Source organism: Staurois parvus, unplaced genomic scaffold, assembly GCF_062004578.1.
Source record: "Staurois parvus isolate SC_StPar_1 unplaced genomic scaffold, SC_StPar_1.0 ptg001201l, whole genome shotgun sequence".
NCBI lineage: Eukaryota > Metazoa > Chordata > Amphibia > Anura > Ranidae > Staurois > Staurois parvus.
Window position 1 is genome coordinate 238,486 of NW_028318997.1, and position 15,616 is coordinate 254,101.

General features: G+C 51.0%; 1 protein-coding gene across 2 annotated transcripts in view; it reads left to right on the forward strand.

The window, feature by feature from the left end:
- The first annotated feature begins 760 nt into the window (after nt 1-760).
- Nucleotides 761-15,616, forward strand: part of LOC149438243 (ras-related GTP-binding protein A) — a 30,257-nt gene continuing 15,401 nt past the window's right edge. Inside the window, exons 1-5 of one of the 2 annotated variants that reach the window (XM_089660097.1) lie at nt 761-868; nt 6,376-6,419; nt 8,657-8,756; nt 9,808-9,874; nt 13,020-13,242. In XM_089660097.1, the coding sequence (XP_089516223.1) occupies nt 6,393-6,419; nt 8,657-8,756; nt 9,808-9,874; nt 13,020-13,242 (417 nt within the window). In that variant the 5' untranslated portion in view covers nt 761-868; nt 6,376-6,392. Of the gene's footprint in view, nt 878-6,375; nt 6,420-8,656; nt 8,757-9,807; nt 9,875-13,019; nt 13,243-15,616 lie in introns of both variants that reach the window. The other variant, XM_089660098.1, reaches the window with a different exon arrangement.

Genomic DNA, 15,616 nt, shown 5'->3' on the forward strand with positions numbered 1-15,616 from the left:
AGTCTACCTTAATGGTCTGAACTCCCCCTATGCAGTCTACCTTAATGGTCTGAACTCCCCCTACACGGTCTACACTCCACGGTCTACACTCCACGGTCTACACTCCACGGTCTACACTACACAGTCTGCACTCCCCCTACGCAGTCTACCTCCACGGTCTGAACTCCCCCTACGCGGTCTACACTCCACGGTCTACACTCCCCCTACACGGTCTACACTCCACGGTCTACACTCCCCCTACGCGGTCTACACTCCACGGTCTACACTCCCCCTACGCGGTCTACACTCCACTGTCTGCACTCCCCCTACGCGGTCTACACTCCACGGTCTGCACTCCCCCTACGCGGTCTACACTCCACGGTCTGCACTGCCCATACGTGCTCTCCATTACATGGTCTGCACTCCCCCTACGCCATTTATGGGACGTGACAACGTGGAACCTACAGGGACACCACGGGAGAAGAGTTGTCACCCCCTCACAGGAAGCCGGTTCACGAGATACAACCATAAAAATTCATTTAAAAAAATGTAAATATTTAAAATATTGTATAAAGAAGGGAACTGCCATTGTTGTATTGGCCCTGACATAAAAGCACACAAGCCCTGCTCCAACACTTACTACGCATGCGCAGTCCTCTATCAGCTCTACACCACCATACACAGCAGAGCCCCGCCCCTACAGTCTACACAGCTCCGCCTCTATAAATGATCAAGCTGAGAACCCAGCCGCTATCGCCCCGCCCACTCCCCCGTACGGCCCCTCCGCCGATACCGCTACGCCCACCACACGGCCGGTCACGTGAACCTGACGTAGGCAGCCTGATGTGTGTAGTCATGTGACGAGGAGACATCCGGGTCTCGGAGCGCGGTGTGTGAGGTGGAGTGGAGTTGTGGGATGAGTATTGGGGGGATGATTGGGTGTAATGGCGGGAGAAGGGTATAAGGGTGGGGGAGGGGAGGAGGTGTGAGGGAGATGGAGGGTCCCAGCCCTGGAGAGGGGGAGGGGTGGGATAGGGAACTTGAGGGAGAGGACAGGGAAACGGCAGAGAGTCCAGCTACAGGTAACAGCCTGCCTGACCTCCATTGTAGGGGGCCGGATCCCTCGGTCAGTCGGTCGTCCGTAGGGGGCTGGATCGGTCGGTCGTCCATAGCGGCGGATCCCTCGGTCGGTCGCCCGTAGGGGGCCGGATCCCTCGGTCGGTCGCCCGTAGGGGGCCGGATCCCTCGGTCGGTCGGTCGCCCGTTTGGGGCCGGATCCCTCGGTCGGCCGGTCGTCCGTAGGGGGCCAGATCCCTCGGTCGGCCGGTCGTCCGCCCGTAGGGGGCCGGATCCCTCGGTCGGCCGGTCGTCCGCCCGTAGGGGGCCGGATCCCTCGGTCGGCCGGTCGTCCGCCCGTAGGGGGCCGGATCCCTCGGTCGGCCGGTCGTCCGCCCGTAGGGGGCCGGATCCCTCGGTCGGCCGGTCGTCCGCCCGTAGGGGGCCGGATCCCTCGGTCGGCCGGTCGTCCGCCCGTAGGGGGCCGGATCCCTCGGTCGGTCGGTGGTCGCCCGTAGGGGGCCGGATCCCTCGGTCGGTGGTCGCCCGTAGGGGGCCGGATCCCTCGGTCGGTCGGTGGTCGCCCGTAGGGGGCCGGATCCCTCGGTCGGTCGGTGGTCGCCCGTAGGGGGCCGGATCCCTCGGTCGGTCGGTGGTCGCCCGTAGGGGGCCGGATCCCTCGGTCGGTGGTCGCCCGTAGGAAGCCGGATCCCTCGGTCGGTCGGTGGTCGCCCGTAGGGGGCCGGATCCCTCGGTCGGCCGGTCGTCCGCCCGTAGGGGGCCGGATCCCTCGGTCGGCCGGTCGTCCGCCCGTAGGGGGCCGGATCCCTCGGTCGGCCGGTCGTCCGCCCGTAGGGGGCCGGATCCCTCGGTCGGCCGGTCGTCCGCCCGTAGGGGGCCGGATCCCTCGGTCGGCCGGTCGTCCGCCCGTAGGGGGCCGGATCCCTCGGTCGGCCGGTCGTCCGCCCGTAGGGGGCCGGATCCCTCGGTCGGCCGGTCGTCCGCCCGTAGGGGGCCGGATCCCTCGGTCGGTGGTCGCCCGTAGGGGGCCGGATCCCTCGGTCGGTGGTCGCCCGTAGGGGGCCGGATCCCTCGGTCGGTGGTCGCCCGTAGGGGGCCGGATCCCTCGGTCGGTGGTCGCCCGTAGGGGGCCGGATCCCTCGGTCGGTGGTCGCCCGTAGGGGGCCGGATCCCTCGGTCGGTGGTCGCCCGTAGGGGGCCGGATCCCTCGGTCGGTGGTCGCCCGTAGGGGGCCGGATCCCTCGGTCGGTGGTCGCCCGTAGGGGGCCGGATCCCTCGGTCGGTGGTCGCCCGTAGGGGGCCGGATCCCTCGGTCGGTGGTCGCCCGTAGGGGGCCGGATCCCTCGGTCGGTGGTCGCCCGTAGGGGGCCGGATCCCTCGGTCGGTGGTCGCCCGTAGGGGGCCGGATCCCTCGGTCGGTGGTCGCCCGTAGGGGGCCGGATCCCTCGGTCGGTGGTCGCCCGTAGGGGGCCGGATCCCTCGGTCGGTGGTCGCCCGTAGGGGGCCGGATCCCTCGGTCGGTGGTCGCCCGTAGGGGGCCGGATCCCTCGGTCGGTGGTCGCCCGTAGGGGGCCGGATCCCTCGGTCGGTGGTCGCCCGTAGGGGGCCGGATCCCTCGGCCGGTGGTCGCCCGTAGGGGGCCGGATCCCTCGGCCGGTGGTCGCCCGTAGGGGGCCGGATCCCTCGGCCGGTGGTCGCCCGTAGGGGGCCGGATCCCTCGGCCGGTGGTCGCCCGTAGGGGGCCGGATCCCTCGGCCGGTGGTCGCCCGTAGGGGGCCGGATCCCTCGGCCGGTGGTCGCCCGTAGGGGGCCGGATCCCTCGGCCGGTGGTCGCCCGTAGGGGGCCGGATCCCTCGGCCGGTGGTCGCCCGTAGGGGGCCGGATCCCTCGGCCGGTGGTCGCCCGTAGGGGGCCGGATCCCTCGGCCGGTGGTCGCCCGTAGGGGGCCGGATCCCTCGGCCGGTCGGTGGTCGCCCGTAGGGGGCCGGATCCCGCTACAGGAATCAAATCCCTTCTTCCTCTATTTTAGGGACTGTCCTTCTATAAGGACCAAATCCCTCTGTCCTTCATTTGTAGAGACTGTCCCTATAGGAACCTAATCCCTCCCTCTTTCCTGGTCATATCCCTCTGTCCTTTGTAGGGACTGTCCTTCTCTAGAAACTACATTTCTCTGTCCCTTTACAGGACAAATGTCTGATATTTCTTTATACTTTTTGTATATGAACTTAATCTGTGTGTCCCTCTACAGGACCCACATCCCTCTGTCCTTCCTTTGTAGGGACTGTTTCTCCTTAGGGATCAAATCCCTCTTTTACATTTAGAGGGACTGTTAGGAACCAGATCTGCCTGACCATTTGTTGGGACTGTCTGTCTATAGGAACTAAATCTCTCTCTCATGAGGGGGAGGGGAAGGGCTGTCTCTCTCTTGCTCTTTCAAAACCAAATTCCTTTGTCCTTGGTTTGTAGGGACTGCACCTTTTTGAAATCCGATCACTCTGTCCTAATTAGTAGGGACTATCCCTCTGTAGGACAAAAATCTCCTGTCCCTCATTCTTTTTTAGAGACCTCATTTAGGAGGACTGTCCCTCTACAGAAACCACATTCCTCTGTCCTTCTTTTGTAGGGACTGTCCCACCATAGGGACCAAATCCCTCTTTCCTTCATTTGTAGGGACTGTCCCACCATAAGCACCAGATCCCCCTGTCCTTCATTTGTAGGGACTGTCCTTCCATAGAGACCAACCCCCCCCCCCCACCATCCTTTATTTGTAGGGACTTTCATTTCATAGAGACCAAATCCACCTGTTCATTTGTAGGGACTGTCCTTCCATAGAGACCAAATCCCCCTGTCCTTTATTTGTAGGGACTTTCATTGCATAGTTACCAAATCCCTTTTGTCCTTCGTTTGGGGGATGGGGAGGTCTCTTTCAGAACCAAATCTTTGTAGGGACTGTTCCTCTACAGGAACTTATTTGTAGAGATTGTCCCTCTATAGGAAACAAGTCTCCCAGGGACCTCTTTGTATAGGAACTCAATCCCCATATCCTACATTTTGGGAGTACTGTCCCTCTCCAGGAACCACATTCCCCTGTCCCTCATTTGTAGGGAACCTCATACCTCTGATGCCTATAGAGGGGAAAATCATCCTATATAAGAATCAGAACATTCAGTCCCTGTGTTGTAAGGACTGGCCGTCTATAGAAACCAAATCTCTCTTGTGGTCATGTAAGAGGACTGTCTTTCAGTTCCAAATCGCTCTGTCCTTCATTCGTGGGAACTGTCCTTTCCTTTTTTTTTTTTTTGGAACCAGATCTTTATATCCCTCATTTGGGGGGGAGGGGGGGGGTGCTGTCCCTCTATCGATACCTAATCCCTCCTGTCCCTCATTTGGGGGGAGAGGGAATGGATGACTGTCCCTCTATCGATACCTAGTCCCTCATTGGGGGGGGGGGGGGTGGACTGGACTGGACTGTCCCCGTATCGATACCTAATTTCACCTGTCCCTCATTTGGGGATGGGGGGGGAACATCCCTGTATCGATACCTACTACCTCCTGTCCCTCATTTGGGGGGGGTGCTGTCCCTCTATAGATACCTAATCCCTCCTGTCCCTCATTTGGGGGGGAGGGGGTGCTGTCCCTCTATAGATACCTAATCCCTCCTGTTCCTCATTTGGGGGGAGGGGGAATGGACGACTGTCCCTCTATCGATACCTAGTCCCTCATTTGGGGGGGGGGGGGGTGGACTGTCCCCGTATCGATACCTTATTCCACCTGTCCCTCATTTGGGGATGGGGGGGAACGTCCCTGTATCGATACCCACTACCTCCTGTCCCTCATTTGGGGGTGCTGTCCCTCTATAGATGCCTAATCCCTCCTGTCCCTCGTTTGGGGGGAGGGGGTGCTGTCCCTCTATAGATGCCTAATCCCTCCTGTCCCTCAATTGGGGTGGGGGGGGGGGTGCTGTCCCTCTGTAGATACTTAATCTCTCTTGTCCCTCATTTGTGGGTGGGGGGTGCTGTCCCTCTATAGATACCTAATCCCTCCTCTGTCCCTTATTTGGGGGGGGGGGGGGTCGGGGAACTGTCCCTCTATAGATACCTAATCCCTCATTTGGGGGGGGGGGGGGGGTGCTGTCCCTGTATCGATACCTAATCCCTCCTGTTCCTCATTTGGGGGGAGGGGGAATGGACGACTGTCCCTCTATCGATACCTAGTCCCTCATTTGGGGGGGGGGGGGTGGACTGTCCCCGTATCGGTACCTTATTCCACCTGTCCCTCATTTGGGGATGGGGGGGAACGTCCCTGTATCGATACCCACTACCTCCTGTCCCTCATTTGGGGGGGTGCTGTCCCTCTATAGATGCCTAATCCCTCCTGTCCCTCAATTGGGGTGGGGGGGGGGGTGCTGTCCCTCTGTAGATACTTAATCTCTCTTGTCCCTCATTTGTGGGTGGGGGGTGCTGTCCCTCTATAGATACCTAATCCCTCATTTGGGGGGGGGGGGGGGTGCTGTCCCTGTATCGATACCTAATCCCTCCTGTCTCTCATTTGGGGGGGGTGCTGTCCCTCTATTGATACCTAATCCCTCCTGTCCCTCATTTGGGGGTGGGGGGGGGATGCTGTCCCTCTATAGATACCTTCTACCTCCTGTCCCTCAATTGGGAGGGAGCTGTGCTGTCCCTCTGTAGATACTTAATCTCTCTTGTCCCTCATTTGTGGGTGGGGGGATGCTGTCCCTCTATTGATACCTAATCCCTCCTGTCCCTCATTTGGGGAGGGGTGGGGTCGGGGTGCTGTCCCTCTATAGATACCTAATCCCTCCTCTGTCCCTTATTTGGGTCCCTAATGCAAATTGGACCAATCTAATTATTTGAAGAGTCAGGAATTCTTTCTCCTGTGTGATCCCCCATGATCTGCATTATCGGGGTGTGCCCTTTGCGTTGGGCTCCATTCACACTTGTGCGACTTCCAAATTGTGCGATATTTTTATTTATTTATTTTCCTTATTGCATTGTGACTCTGACACGACGATCAGTGCAACTTTGGCTTTGACCAAGGATGACTGTGCTGTACAGTGTCGCATGTATATCATTCAGGTGTGACTTTGGAGGGTTTCCATTGGAGTCTAAGGCCCTCAAGCCACATGAAAGTCAGACCAAAGTAGTGCAGGAACTTCTTTCAAGTCGCTGTGACTTGAAGTCGCACAGTGATGAATGGTAGTCATTGGGGTGCCACTTGTCATTCGACTTGGAACCCCAAAGTGGGGTGGGGTGATTCTGGTCCAGCGTGTAGTAACCTGACTGTGTTCTCTCTGTGCAGATTCCTTCCTCTGTGTGATGCCCAGCTCCGCCATGAAGAAAAAGGTAATGTGTACACCGCAGGAGACATTTCTCACACACACAGGCGTATCATCTGTGTAAAAGGTCGTCTGTACCCCGACCAAATGTAACATCTGTGCAATCCATGCATACACTGCAAATGTACCCCATCTGCTGGGACAGAAGGCTCCTCTCACCTACAGTCCCTATTATTAGGGACTTGTATAGCGACATCCATTTATGCAGCACTTTACATATATATTGTACATTCACATCAGTCCCCACCCCCGAGGAGCGTACAATCTAAGGTCCCTAATCCTCAAGGGGCATACAATCTAAGGTCCCTAACCCTCAAGGGGCGTACAATCTAAGGTCCCTAACCCTCAAGGGGCGTACAATCTAAGGTCCCTAACCCTCAAGGGGCGTACAATCTAAGGTCCCTAACCCTCAAGGGGCGTACAATCTAAGGTCCCTAACCCTCAAGGGGCGTACAATCTAAGGTCCCTAACCCTCAAGGGGCGTACAATCTAAGGTCCCTAACCCTCAAGGGGCGTACAATCTAGGGTCCCTAACCCTCAAGGGGCGCACAATCTAGGGTCCCTAACCCTCAAGGGGCGCACAATCTAGGGTCCCTAACCCTCAAGGGGCGTACAATCTAGGGTCCCTAACCCTCAAGGGGCGTACAATCTAGGGTCCCTAACCCTCAAGGGGCGTACAATCTAGGGTCCCTAACCCTCAAGGGGCGTACAATCTAGGGTCCCTAACCCTCAAGGGGCGTACAATCTAGGGTCCCTAACCCTCAAGGGGCGTACAATCTAGGGTCCCTAACCCTCAAGGGGCGTACAATCTAGGGTCCCTAACCCTCAAGGGGCGTACAATCTAGGGTCCCTAACCCTCAAGGGGCGTACAATCTAGGGTCCCTAACCCTCAAGGGGCGTACAATCTAGGGTCCCTAACCCTCAAGGGGCGTACAATCTAGGGTCCCTAACCCTCAAGGGGCGTACAATCTAGGGTCCCTAACCCTCAAGGGGCGTACAATCTAGGGTCCCTAACCCTCAAGGGGCGTACAATCTAGGGTCCCTAACCCTCAAGGGGCGTACAATCTAGGGTCCCTAACCCTCAAGGGGCGTACAATCTAGGGTCCCTAACCCTCAAGGGGCGTACAATCTAGGGTCCCTAACCCTCAAGGGGCGTACAATCTAGGGTCCCTAACCCTCAAGGGGCGTACAATCTAAGGTCCCTAACCCTCAAGGGGCGTACAATCTAAGGTCCCTAACTCACATTCATACATACACATACTAGGGCCAATTTAGACAGGAGCCAATTCACCTACCAGCAGCTGACGATCACCTTGTACCTTCCGGAGATTCCCCGCCAGCACCCGGCAATCACCGAGGAACAGTGAAAGGGGAGAGGTCTGTGTGTAAACAACACAGGTCTCTCTCCTACCAGCAAGGACATGCTGCTTTGTATCTCTCTGCACAGCAGCATGTCTCTAGTAAAGCACACAGTTAACCCTTTGATCGCCCCACATGTTAACCCCTTCCTGCCCAGTGCCATTAGTACAGTGGCAGTGCTTTTCATTAGCGCTGATCACTGGGGGCTTCAGTGGCAGTTCGTCTGTTCCTGCCAAGTGTAAGAATGCCCGCCGCAGTCCCACTCTAATTTGCTGATCGCTGCCATTACTAGTATTTAAAAAAAAAAAAAAAATCCCAGTGTGTATATATACCGCCATTTGTAGACGCTAAAACGTTCACGAAAACCAATTAATTTACACGTATTGTCATTTTTTTTTTTAGCAAAGACACGGAGCAGAATACATTTTGCCTTAAATTTTATAAAAAATTTTTTATTTTTACTGGATAGGTTTTATAGCAAAAAGTCAAATTATTTTTTTTTCAAAATTGTTGGTCTTTTTCGTTTATAGCGCAAAAAATAAAAATCAGAGGCGGTCAAATACCACCGAAAAAAGCTCTATTTGTGGGGGGAAAAAGGACGTAAATTTCATTTGGGTGCAGCGTTGCATGACCGCGCAATTGTCAGTTAAAGTGCGCAGCGCCAAATCGCAATTAATGGCCTGTTCAGGAAAGGGGTTAAATCATCTGAGAGCGTTGTCACCCTATAACAGGAAGTGTGTAAACAAGGAGCTCCAGAATTTTTTTAATGATTGTTGCAGATTTTAAAATATTGGAAGTGATTTATAAAATCAAATCATGTTGACTAATGTAGGATATTTAGATGGAGGTTTTAATGATTTGGATGTCCCTCTACTATTTTTACAGGTGCTATTGATGGGGAAGAGTGGGTCTGGGAAGACCAGCATGAGATCCATTATCTTTGCAAATTACATCGCACGGGACACTCGTCGTTTGGGGGCTACAAGTAAGTATTTGCTTGGAGCAAAACCTTGCATATTGATGTAAACAAACATCCGCCACAATGTGATCATTTGTATGTTGATATAAACAAACATCCGCCACAATGTGATCATTTGTATGTTGATGTAAACAAACATCAGCCACAATGTGATCATTTGTATGTTGATATAAACAAACATCCGCCACAATGTGATCATTTGTATGTTGATGTAAACAAACATCAGCCACAATGTGATCATTTGTATGTTGATATAAACAAACATCCCCCACAATGTGATCATTTGTATGTTGATGTAAACGAGCATCAGCCACAATGTGATCATTTGTATATTGATGTAAACGAGCATCAGCCACAATGTGATCATTTGTATATTGATGTAAACAAACATCAGCCACAATGTGATCATTTGTATGTTGATGTAAACAAACATCCGCCACAATGTGATCATTTGTATGTTGATGTAAACGAGCATCAGCCACAATGTGATCATTTGTATATTGATGTAAACGAGCATCAGCCACAATGTGATAATTTGTATATTGATGTAAATGAGCATCAGCCACAATGTGATCATTGTATATTGATGTAAACGAGCATCAGCCACAATGTGATAATTTGTATATTGATGTAAACGAGAATCTGCCACAATGTGATCATTTTTATATTGATGTAAATGAGCATCCGCCACAATGTGATCATTTGAATATTGATGTAAACAAACATCCTCCACAATGTGATCATTTGTATATTTATGTAAACGAGAATCTGCCACAATGTGATCATTTTTATATTGATGTAAATGAGCATCAGCCACAATGTGATCATTTGTATATTGATGTAAACAAACATCCTCCACAATGTGATCATTTGTATATTTATGTAAACGAGAATCAGCCACAATGTGATCATTTGTATATTGATGTAAACGAGCATCTGCCACAATGTGATCATTTTTATATTGATGTAAACAAACATCCTCCACAATGTGATCATTTGTATATTTATGTAAACGAGAATCAGCCACAATGTGATCATTTGTATCTTTCCCGTGCAGTTGATGTCGAACACTCTCACGTGCGATTCTTGGGTAACCTGGTATTAAATCTTTGGGATTGTGGTGGGTAAGTAAGGTATTATTGAGCCAAGTAGGTTGCGGAGTAGATGGTTTTTCGTACTCTATCTTGTCTAAATAGATTTGGCCTCATGCGTTTATGCTGCAACGGGGTGCTGGGCTTTAACACTCTTCTGCCATGTGGATGGGTCCAGTCAGTGTCTGTTCTGCACTGTGATCCTGCCCCCAGTACTGTGGTCACTGTCACCAACAGATCTCAGTCTCTAATTACTAACAAGAGCCTTTTGGATGGGCTGCCAATCATGTGAGCACTGTGACTGCTATTTATAGTGACCACATGATGGAGAAGCCAAAAAAACCCCTCTGGTAATAACCTGATGACGTCGACGGTACACAAATGTGGCATCTTGCCTGGGCCTTGATGCCAAGCGGCCGCATGCTTGCCTGCCAAAAGTAAACAAACGTGTGCTGATGGCGTGTTCCTGGGACATTTACCGGCACCTCATCGAGAGGTCTGAATCACTACTTACGATTTGGACCTTTCTAAACACCGCTAATCACGGTGGTCACATGACCCTAAACCCTGCCCCGCTTCCCAGGGTCAGAAACCCCTTGGAGGGCCGGGAGGCACCGGCACCAAAGGGTTAAGATCCCCTTAGAGGGCTGGCTCCCACTGTCAGTGTGGTGGTGTTTTTTTTTTTGTTTTTTTTTCTCTTTTCTTCCTTAACCCTTTGAGGACCAAGGGACGTATTTGTCCCATGTTTTTAATTGCGTGTATCACCTGATTAAGAACTTTAAAACTTTTTTTTTTTTTTTTTTTGGTTTGAGTCAAAATATTAGTTCTTATCAACAAACAACAAATGGATCTAGCGTTTTGCCAATTATTTCATGAAATGGCTTAGTTACAGCAACTGAAGTGTACGAACTTTAAAAACGAAAAAATTGATTCTTTTGGCGTTCCAAAATCTTACGGTCCTCAAAGGGTTAACAGCTTCCCAACCACCCTATAGCAGATATACTGCTACAGCGAATATATGTGTGTGTGTGTATATAAATAATTTGCATTCTGGGTAGGGGGCACGTGAGCCCTACCCGTGCTGCTATTTGCGGGTATCAAATGTGTGTGTATATGCGACACCACATGTACATACATATACAGTGAAGGAAATGCGTCCTACTGATGTTGAATGTTCGCCCCTCACACAGAAATGATCGGTCTAACAATGGAATGTTCTCCCCTCACACAGAAATGATCGGTCTAAAAATGGAATGTTCGGTGTAACACTGAGAGACAGAATACAACAACAAATTCAGCAGAAATGCGTCTAACAAATGATGACTGATCTGCATGTTCATGAGGGAAATAAGGATTTGATCCCCTTCACAAAACATGACTTAGTACTTGGTGGCAAATCCCTTGTTGGCAATCGCAGAGGTCAGACGTTTCCTGGAGTTGGCCCCCAGGTTTGCACACATCTCAGGAGGGATTTTGGCCCACTTCTCTTGGCAGATCCTCTCCAAGTCATTAAGGTTTGGTGGCTGACGTTTGGCAACTCGAATTTCAGCTCCTTCCACAGATTTTCAATCCGATTAAGGTCTGGAGACTGGCTAGGCCACTCCAGGACCTTAATGTGCTTCTTCTTGAGCCGCTCCTTTGTTGCCTTGGCCGTGTGTTTTGGGTCATTGTCATGCTGGAACACCCATCCACGACCCATTTTCAATGCCCTGGCTGAGGGAAGAAGGTTCTCACCCAAGATTTGATGGTACATTGCCCCGTCCATCGTCCCTTTGATGCGGTGCAGTTGTCCTGTCCCCTTAGCAGAAAAACATCCCCAAAGCAGAATGTTTCCACCACCATGTTTCACAGTTGGGATGGTGTTCTTGGGGTCATAGGCAGCATTCCTCCAAACACGGCGAGTTGAGTTGATGCCAAAGAGCTGGATTTTGGTCTCCTCTGACCACAATACTTCCCACCAGTCCTCCTCTGCATCATTCAGATGTTCAGTGGCAGACTTCAGACGGGCCTGGATGTGCTTTCTTGAGCAGAGGGACCTTGCGGCACTGCAGGATTTCAGTCCTTGTCGGCGTAGTGTGTTACCAATTGTTTTCTTGGTGACTGTGGTCCCAGCTGCCTGGAGATCATTGACAAGATCCTCACGTGTAGTTCTGGGATGATTCCTCACTGTTTTCATGATCATTGACACTCCACGAGGTGAGATCTTGCATGGTGCACCAGACCTAGGGAGACTGACACTTGTTATGTGTTTCTTCCATTTGCGAATGATTGCACCAACTGTTGTCACCTTCTCACCAAGCTGCTTGGCCATAGTTTGGTAGCCCAGTCCAGCCTTGTGTAGGTCTACCATCTTGTCCCTGACATCCTTGGACAGCTCTTTGGTCTTTGCCATGGTGGAGAGTTTGGAATCTGATGGTTTGATTGCTCCTGTGGACAGGTGTCGTTTATACAGGTAACACAATGAGATTAGCAGCACTCCCTTTAAGAGACTGCTTCTAATCTCAGCTTGTTACCTGTATGAGAGACACCTGGGAGCCAGAAATCCTGCTGAATGATAGGGGATCAAATCCTTCTTTCCCTCATGAACATGCAGATCCGTCATCATTTGTTAGACGCATTTCTGCTGAATTTGTTGTTGTATTCTGTCTCTCAGTGTTACACCGAACATTCCATTGTTAGACCGATCATTTCTGTGTGAGGGGCGAACATTCCATTGTTAGACCGATCATTTCTGTGTGAGGGGCGAACATTCAACATCAGCCGGGGAGCAAATACGCATTTCCTTCACTGTATATATGTGTGTGTGTATGTATATGTGTGTGTGTGTGTGTGTATGTGTATATATATGTGTGTGTGTATGTGTGTGTGTATGTATATATGTGTGTGTGTGTGTGTGTGTGTGTATGTATATGTGTGTGTGTGTATGTATATGTGTGTGTGTGTGTGTGTGTGTATATGTGTATATATGTATATGTGTATATATATATATAAAATCTCACACTATAGGGCGGTCCTTAACTGATGGAGTATTGTTTCCCCATCTACAGACTATGCTTTGACAGTAACCCACAAAAAGACAGTCTGTTCCGATTGAGTTCTGACATTTAGATAAAGTTGTAATTGTTGCAGTGAGGATGGAGTGATCTGTTTTTCCTTTTCTCTCCGTTCTGTCATTCAGTCAGGACACGTTCATGGAGAATTACTTTACCAGTCAGCGGGACAACATATTCCGCAACGTTGAAGTTCTCATTTACGTTTTTGACGTTGAGAGCCGTGAGCTGGAGAAGGACATGCATTACTATCAGTCCTGTTTAGAAGCCATCTTGCAGAACTCTCCGGATGCCAAGGTGTTTTGCCTGGTACACAAGATGGATTTGGTGCAGGAAGATCAGCGAGATCTGGTGAGTCTGTCTGCACGTTCTTTGCACTATAACTCGCACTGCGTTCCTGCGCCATTCACGTGCGATTCGGCTTGAGCCTGCGTTTCCCGCACAGCATACGTGTGAAGCTAGGCTCAAGAAGAAAGGGAAGGTTTCACCATAAATGAAGACTCCCATGAGCACCTGATTGATGGCAATTTCGGCAGGCAGGGTTGGGTGTATTAAGCAAAAATGTATAGAAAGAAGCCTCACAAGGAAACCAAACTGCAGGATATTGCAAAAATCTCTTTTCACAATATGCTGCAGTTGGTTTCCTCGTGAGGCTGCTTTCTATAGGTTAGTGCCTCTTTAGCGCGATCTATATACATTTTTGATTGGTACTGTGCATTGCATTTTGGAACCCCACTCTATTTGGGGACTCGGTATTTGTGAAGCTTTTTCTAAAAAGGGCCACCTTATTATTGATCACATAATCACTGTATGGGTTCAAATTAGATTTAGAATCCAAGACACACAAACGTTTTTTGGGTTGGTTGCTGGATGTATTTAAGTGTTACTAAACCCACAACAGTACAATCAGTCTGTAGATGCAGTAAAGCATGCTTGTTGTACTCACTGTGGAACCTAAGGGGTTAATCCTATGCATTGTGTAAAAAGGACCTTTGATCCTTTCTTCTAAGTTCCTCCCCTTTTTCAAGAGACCACCTCTCATCTCCTGATAAGACAGACTGAACCGAAGGCATTTTGCACGTGCTGAGTTTGGTGTCTATTGCTAGAGAGGGTTTTTTTTTGTTTTTTTTGTATTGGGAGAGTGCATGTGATCAGCACAGGTCAAACAGAAGGTAAGGGGTTCTGCATCCTCCTAGAGCAGAAAGCAAACTCCTCCTACAAGCTTTAACCAGTGCTCTGCTGAACACTGATGGTAGTCACAAGCCTGCTATATACTGCTGATGAGAAAAGGTATTTAGCAATTTATATTTAATTAAATTAATTGCATTTCCATGTTTGTGTACTGTGGGGAACCAGATCTAGTGAATGCGGGATCCAGGGAACCAGATCTAGTGAATGCGGGGTCCGGGGAGAGCAGATATAGTGAATGCCGGGTGCGGGGAGAGCGGATGTAGTGAATGCCGGGTGCGGGGAGAGCGGATGTAGTGAATGCCGGGTGCGGGGAGAGCGGATGTAGTGAATGCCGGGTGCGGGGAGAGCGGATGTAGTGAATGCCGGGTGCGGGGAGAGCGGATGTAGTGAATGCCGGGTCCGGGGAGAGCGGATGTAGTGAATGCCGGGTCCGGGGAGAGCGGATATAGTGAATGCCGGGTCCGGGGAGAGCGGATATAGTGAATGCCGGGTCCGGGGAGAGCGGATATAGTGAATGCAGGGTCCGGGGAGAGCGGATGTAGTGAATGCCGGGTCCGGGGAGAGCGGATGTAGTGAATGCGGGGTCCGGGGAGAGCGGATGTAGTGAATGCCGGGTCCGGGGAGAGCGGATATAGTGAATGCGGGGTCCGGGTAGAGCGGATATAGTGAATGCAGGGTCCGAGGAGACCGGATATAGTGAATGCAGGGTCCGGGGAGAGCGGATATAGTGAATGCGGGGTCCGGGGAGAGTGGATGTAGTGAATGCCGGGTCCGGGGAGAGCGGATGTAGTAATTGCGGGGTCCTGGGTTTAGTAACGCTGTAAGCCATGACTGACAAGCTAAGGGCTCAATCACTTATGCGGCTATCATTGTCGCCCCCTCTGAAAAGCAGTCTGTGCAGCCTGTGTTACTTGAATGGATAGAGTTCAGTGGCGGTACCACTTTCTATTTGAAATGCAAGCTTTGTTACCTTTTCAGAAAAAATAAAAAGGTGAATGAACACCGCACACTCCTACCAAGAGCCTGCTCACTGCTTCCATCAGGGCTGAAAGGAGTACTGAGGCAGGGTGCTGTGATATTTTTATTTATTTCAAGTACTTGTATAGCGCCGTCAATTTGCGCAGCGCTTTACTTACAGTTGTGTTCAAAATAATAGCAGTCAGACATCACTAACCGGATCAATCACTGTTTTTGGTGGAAATGATATTTCTACATGGCAAATAATTTCCTAGCAGGTGTAGTAGAGTCATAGAAATCCAACAGACCCCACAGTCATGACATGCATGCTGCTGATTCTGTGTCATTGAATCACTCATTGAAAGGGGCGTGTTCAAAATAATAGCAGTGTGGAGTTCTATTAGTGAGGTCATTCATTCTTTGAAAAAACAGGTGGCAATTATTGCCCTTATTTAAGGAAGGAAGGCAGCAAATGTTGGACATGCTGGTTACAGTGCATTTCTCTCTGAAATTCTGAGGAAAATGGGTCGTTCCAGACATTGTTCAGAAGAACAGCGTACCTTGACTAAAAAGTTGA